The sequence below is a fragment of the Sebastes umbrosus genome, chromosome 20, assembly GCF_015220745.1.
Source record: "Sebastes umbrosus isolate fSebUmb1 chromosome 20, fSebUmb1.pri, whole genome shotgun sequence".
Taxonomy (NCBI): Eukaryota; Metazoa; Chordata; class Actinopteri; order Perciformes; family Sebastidae; genus Sebastes; species Sebastes umbrosus.
In genome coordinates, this window is record NC_051288.1 from 23,888,816 (window position 1) to 23,895,713 (window position 6,898).

The following is a 6,898-nucleotide window of genomic DNA, read 5'->3' on the forward strand; positions in this document are numbered from 1 at the left end:
TACCTATCATTATTATAAATATTATATATTATTATATTATATTATTATTACTGAACTGGGAAAAAGGTGCATTCAAGTATGCTGCTCCATCTTCTTAGAATCAGCTTATAAAATGACCTGAAACTTGGAGAGCTGGTCTCACTGAATTTCTTTAAAGTGCTTCTATAAAAGATTTGGAAAAACAGGCACATCTGGCTGCAGATGTTTTGAATGTTGATGAATGTATGATTTTGAATTTTTTTAACTCTTTGTCTTCGTTTTCAATTGTTATGTTGTGTTTTTTGTCTGCAACTGTGTAACTGTGGCCAGGACACTCTTGGAAACGAGATTTTTAATCTCAATGATTTTTTTTACTACTGGTTAAATAAAGGTTACATAAATAAAAATATTATTATTATAGGGTGCTTCTGAAGTCACAATAAACCTAAACAATAAACCTATAAATTCACATAAAAAGCATGTAAAGATTAAAATAATTTCCCAGTTTTGACACCCTGTGTGTTAAACTGCCAACAATGTGGCATGATAAGTCTTTGTTATGTGTTACCTGAGCCTTTTGTGGCCTATATAACCAGACGCGTTACATAAATGATGGATCGATGTTGCGCGTCTCTTTGGAGCGCGCCTCCACATCTGGAGCGCTTCCACATCTGTCCGCTAGATGGCGCTCTCTGCCTGCTCGGCTCTCCGGCGCGCAGCAGGGAGGCACCATTGACTGGAAACCTAACGACCATTATTTCGTCATCATTTGTAACCATGGAGCATGAATTACCTCTTGAAGTCATCAGTGGAGGATTTACGACTGGTCAACAAAGGCACGTGATTCTCCAGAACGCGCTCTCTCTCCATATTTGGCCGCATATACCTGGCAAAGTACAGTAGAGGGCTTATAATTCATGATTGCATCCATAAATCGTGCAAGCACACAGGATTATAGCTGCAAAGATCTACAAATTGAGGCTTTAAAAATCCAAGCAAATGAGCTCTTACTTTGTAAACTCGTTCTCAGGGCGCTATCCAAATGGCTCCGACTATCAGCTGCTAAATTATGGGAGTACCGGAGCGGCTGTGAGCGGCTCCTTCAGAGAGCCTGGCACCATGCACTCCGGGGCTTTCGGCTACAACTACAATGGCATGGACCTGACAGTGAACCGGAGCACCAACAACGGCAGCAGCAACCACCACTTCGGTGCAGTGAGAGAGGATGCCCGGGGATTCGTGCAGGACGCCCGGTTCAGACAGACGCCCAGCTGCGCGCTCTCCTCTCCAGAACCGGTGGCGGTGCAGCCGGTGCAGAATCCGTGCGCAACGGCCAACCGGGATGCTCTGGAACTTAAAAACCCATCTCCTCCTGACGACCGGAGCTCGACCTCCAGTGGCAACAACAATCTCAACAAAAACAACAACAACAACGCTCATTTCACGGAGATAGAGGACGCAACCGGCGCCTCTGAGACCGAGGAAGGAGCGCACAGCAGCGGCGGCTCCAGCAGCGCACCTCGGCAGCAGAACCAGACCCAGAACCAGCAGCAGCAGCAGCACCAGGACCACAATGCAACCTCTTCAACTCCAACAGCAAATGATTGCCAATCACCACAAATATTCCCCTGGATGAGGAAACTGCACATAAGCCATGGTATAATATATTTACACCTCTAATAATATTTAGTTTTGTAGGATGGCACAGCTTGCCATAAATAAATCTGTCAAAGTGTTGCATGAGTGAGCAGGTCGGTGTGCATGGATGATTGCAAAAAAAAGGCAGTATTTGTAAAGTCGTTATGGGGCTGTTATGTGTGTCGTGTTGGTTGCATGCTTTCCTACCTGCATCCTCCAACACATAAGCCATGGTATATATTTTACACCTACTAATAATATTTAGTTTTGCAGGATGGCACAGCTTGCCATAAATAAATCTGTCAAAGTGTTGCATGAGTGAGCAGGTCGGTGTGCATGATTGAAAAAAAAGGCAGTATTTGTAAAGTCTTTATGGGGCTGTTTGGGTCCAGGTTAACTGCAGCTGGAGAGGATAGGTTGTGAAAATGTGGATTTAACAGTCGTGCAAGAGCTTGAGATAAGAAAAGGCAATATGAGTGTTATGTGTGTGGTGTTGGTTGCATGCTTTCCTCCATCATGCATCATCTCATGTTGTGCAACTCTGTGCATCCTCATGGTTATGAAGCCAAATCTAAAAAAAAGTGTAGCTGCTAATTCTCTGGATTTTCTGCTAAAAATAATAATATTTAGTTTTGAAGGATGGCACAGCTTGCCATAAATAAATCTGTCATAAAAGTGTTGCATGAGTGAGCAGGTCGGTGTGCATGGTTAAAAAAAAAAGTGCAGTATTTGTAAAGTCTTTTTGGGGCTGTTATGTGTGTCGTGTTGGTTGCATGCTTTCCTACCTGCATCATCTCATGTTGTGACCCCTCTGTGCATCCTCCAACACGTATATATTTACACCTCTAATAATATTTAGTTTTGAAGGATGGCACAGCTTGCCATAAATCTGTCAAGTGTTGCATGAGTGAAAAAAAAGGCAGTATTTGTAAAGTCTTTATGGGGCTGTTTGGGTCCAGGTTAACTGCCTCTGGAGAGGATGGGTTGTGAAAATGTGCACTGAACAGTAGCACTAAATGAATGCAGAGTTATTCTCAGGTATTGTCTTATTTATTGTAGTATTACTATTTATAGATTTTAAGAGGCTGAGAGAAAGCCAGGGTGAAATGCATTTCATTTGCATTTCACTTTACATTGTACTTTTAAATGCATATGACAAATAAACTTGAAACGAGAGCTTGAGATAAGAAAAGGCAATATGATATATATTTAATATAGTGTTAATAATATAATAATATAATGTTGGTTGTATGCTTTCCTTTCTGCATCATCTCATGTTGTGCAACTCTGTGCATCCTTATGGTGAAGCCAAATCTAAAAAAAAAGTGTAGCAGTGTTGTTGTTGTTCAGTGCAGCTGCTAATTCTCTGGATTTTCTGCTAAAAATAATAATATTTAGTTTTGAAGGATGGCACAAGTGGTGCATGAGTGAGCAGGTCGGTGTGGTTATGATTGAAAAAAGTGCAGTATTTGTAAAGTCTTTATGGGGCTGTTTGGGTCCAGGTTAACTGCCTCTGGAGAGGATGGGTGTGAAATGTGGATTTAACAGTAGCACTAAATGAATGCAGAGCTGTGGATTGTTTTATGGATGTTTTTTAGGTTGTTTTATAATTTATATTCTCAGATATTGTCTTATTTATTGTAGTATTTATCAACAGATTTTAAGGGCTGAGAGAGAGCCAGGGTGAAATGCATTTCATTGCATTTCATTGTATTTCATTGCATACTTTTAAATGCATATGCAAATAAACTTGAAACTTGGGTTGTGCAATGTGGATTGAGATAAGAAAAGGCAATATGAGTGTTATGTGTGTTGGTTGCATGCTTCATCTCATGTTGTGCAACTCTGTGCATCCTCATGGTGAAGCCAAATCTAAAAGAAAGTGCAGCAGTGTTGTTGTTTTTGCAGTGCAGCTGCTAATTCTTTGTGGATGTTCTGCTAAAAACTTGTAGATATGACTGGACCTGATGGGAAAAGGGCCCGAACCGCGTACACCCGGTACCAGACTCTGGAGCTGGAGAAAGAGTTTCACTTCAATAGGTACCTGACCAGGCGGAGGAGGATAGAGATAGCTCATGCTCTGTGTCTCTCCGAAAGACAGATCAAAATCTGGTTTCAGAACCGCAGGATGAAGTGGAAGAAGGACAATAAACTGAAAAGCATGAGTCTGGTAACAGGAGGCAGCGCCTTCCACAACTGAATCACTTTTTTTTTTTTGGGGGGGAGTTAAAAAAAATAATAATAATTAAACAAAAAAAAAAGGAATAAAAAAAAAGAATCCATGAGTACTGTAAAAGCTATTTGAAAAGCGCAGCACCTTCCAGCATGCTATTGTGATATAGAAGAAGAAGTATTCTGTGGTCTTAAAAATGCATTTTTAGTTTCCTGTTGTTGTGATAGCTTAGGTGGAAAAAAATAAGATGTAAATATTAATTCTGGGTATTAATTGTCCATGCTTCTTGCTCTCTTTCTCTCTCTTGAAAGTGTTTCAACTTGAGCTCTTTATTGTGACTTCTTCTTGACGGTCTAACAGGAGTAAAAATTCATTGTACAGTTAAAAAGAAAAAAAAAGTTTCCAAACCATATGCTGCTCTTCATTGAATGTAAACCTAATGTACCATTCAAAGCGCTTTAGTGTCAGTTTTACTGCTATTTCTGATGGTTATCTTGTGGCCAGATCCATACAGTTCCAAGCCAATGTGTAGCTTTAGGATATTTTGTGCAACTTATTATTATTATTATTATTATTATTATTATTATTATTGTTTAGAATAATTATGAAGCAATGCAAATGTATTCAACCTGTCAATGTGATAAAATTTTTAGTGCAAAGGGTTATTCTGTGGATATATAGGCAAAGTGATTGTGAGCTTTTTTCGCCAATAAGCTTTTTGTATTTGTAAGTGAACTCATAGCGCTTGGAAATAAAAAGTTTCTCTCAATTGCTTTGTCTCGACTCAAGTAAATAAAGTCACGTATAGCTTTAAACTCACTAATGATTAACCTGCGAGAATTATAAAAGTGTCACATGAACAACAACAGACAAAGTGACAGAGAAAAACATAACTTTTGTCAAACTTACCTCCTGTGATTCTCCTGCAGCGAGATGTTTGTGCCATGTGGGAAATATGTTGGTGATAAAATCCCCCCTAGAAAAAAAAAAAAAGAGTCTTTTGGCTTACAGGTATATAAGCAAGGCTGAAGTTGGTAAAAAATCCCCCCTTACCAAAGATTGTATAGGCCTATATTACTTACAGACTGTGAAAAGTCACGTGAGGTCCATAAAGTTGGTTTTATGGTTTTGGGGAGTAGACAATGTACTATATAATTCACAACCTTGAATGAAAGTGACGGCTTAACTGCATGGATGGGACTGGAAAGGCTGGACTGGTGGAAGGAAGTGATGTCCAGTTATGTTTAAGCTTCTGGAGAAAACTTGGAGAAAAAAAACAGTTACTATAAAAATATTTTATTTTAAAATGTCAGATTTTTAAATTGAGGCTCATTTAAAATTTTTTTTTTTTTTAAAACATCAAATGCTGCTACACTCCTATAATTTGAAATAAAAGCCAGATTTATTCCACATTTGAAGAACTCTAATTATGACACTTTAATGTTTTGTTCAAATAAAAAATTTAAAACTTATACTTTTTTGGAAAAAACACTTCAAAGCTCTCCATTTCTGCTCGTTTCTTGTTATTAAAAAAAAAATAAGCACACAAAGTGGTTTAATTTGCAAAGAAAAATGGTTTGCAGAAAAAAAACTAATCTAATTATTGGACTTTTAAGATTTAAACTTAGATAAAAGCCAGATTTATTCCACACTTCTACTCGCAGAAGAACTCTGATTATGACACTTTTAATATTTTGTTAGAATAAAAATTTTAAACTTATAGTTTAGAAAAAACTCATTAAAGGCTTTTATTTCTGCTCGTTTCTTATTATTAAAAAAAAAAAGCACACAAAGTGGTCTAATTAGCAAAAAAAAAAAATGTTTTGCAGAAAAAAACCTAATGTAATTATTGCACTTTTAAGACTAAACTGGAGTCTTTTCCGCAGCTGCCACGCAGCGAACTTGAGCGAGGTCTTGGAGTGATTTATCCGGATGAGTCGAGTCACAGAGCGGCCAAAGGTGAAGTCTCGGACAACCAACAAGCTCCACTGATTTAACATAAAGAAATCTCCAGGCTATATATGCGAGGCTTATAATGCATTTGTCTAATAAAACCATAATTACCTTCCAGGAAACTAAAGCTTTTTTTTTTTTACGAGACTTGTGCAATATTTTCAAAGTCTTTTTCATTTCAGGTAAAAAAAAAAAAAAAAAAAAGTTAAAACCAGTGGTGCTATATGGGTCCCAGACATTTTCCACATATTCATAACTATTAAGTGGCAATTTAACCAGCGTAATGAGTATTGCATATTGATAGGGGTAATCTGTACCCGGATCTCTCTCATGCATAATTCATGCTGGCTGGGATCATCTCTGGGTCAGCAGACGATACAGACTGCAGATTCAGACTGCAGATTCAGACTGCACATGCAGACTTTGCACTGTCACGATCGAGAAAAAACTCTGTGTTTTGCACATGAGATAATAAACTTAAACATTTGTATTTGTAATATATTTAAAAATCTAAATGCATTTTTGGTGAAAAATCTCTGCAAACCTGCTGCGTAAATGTGCCACAATTTCCTCTTTTGTGTGCTCTGCTTTACAATAAGACTCATTTAATAGTTTTAACATGTGTATAGAAAGTGATGCAATATATACAGTAAATAAAAAGCCACAATAAAGCATCACAAACACTGTTTTTAACCTCCTTTGGTTATAATTTTATTATAAAATCTATTTGAACTGGGATCATCGCTGGGTCAGTAGAAGATGCAGTCTGCAGATACAGACTGCAGATACAGACTGCAAGGAGGAGGAATCTGCTGCTGCTGCTGCTGACAGACTTTGCAATGTCACGATCGAGAAAAAACTCTGTGTTTTGCACATTAGCTAATATACTTGCATGTTTTTATTTCTAACATATTTAAAAATCTAAATACTGTGATTTTGGTGAAAAATCACTGTAAACATGCTGCGTAAATGTGCCAGAATCTCCTCTTTTGTGTGCTCTGCTTTGCAGTAAGACTCATTTAATAGTTTAAACATGTGTATAGAAAGTGGTGCAATATATACAGTAAATAATAAGCCACCATAAACACAACTTTTAATTGCATATGTGTTCAATTCTTAATATAACATCTATTTAAACACTGCTTCCTGATGCAG

The 6,898-nt window shown here is 37.7% G+C and overlaps 1 protein-coding gene across 1 annotated transcript; it reads left to right on the top strand.

The window, feature by feature from the left end:
- Nucleotides 1-978: 978 nt before the first annotated feature.
- On the top strand, nucleotides 979-4,753 carry hoxb5b (homeobox B5b). Its single transcript, XM_037755872.1, has 2 exons — nucleotides 979-1,636; nucleotides 3,570-4,753. Exons 1-2 carry the CDS (start codon nucleotides 979-981, stop codon nucleotides 3,815-3,817), a joined length of 906 nt encoding a protein of 301 aa, XP_037611800.1. The 3' UTR covers nucleotides 3,818-4,753.
- Nucleotides 4,754-6,898: the final 2,145 nt, after the last annotated feature.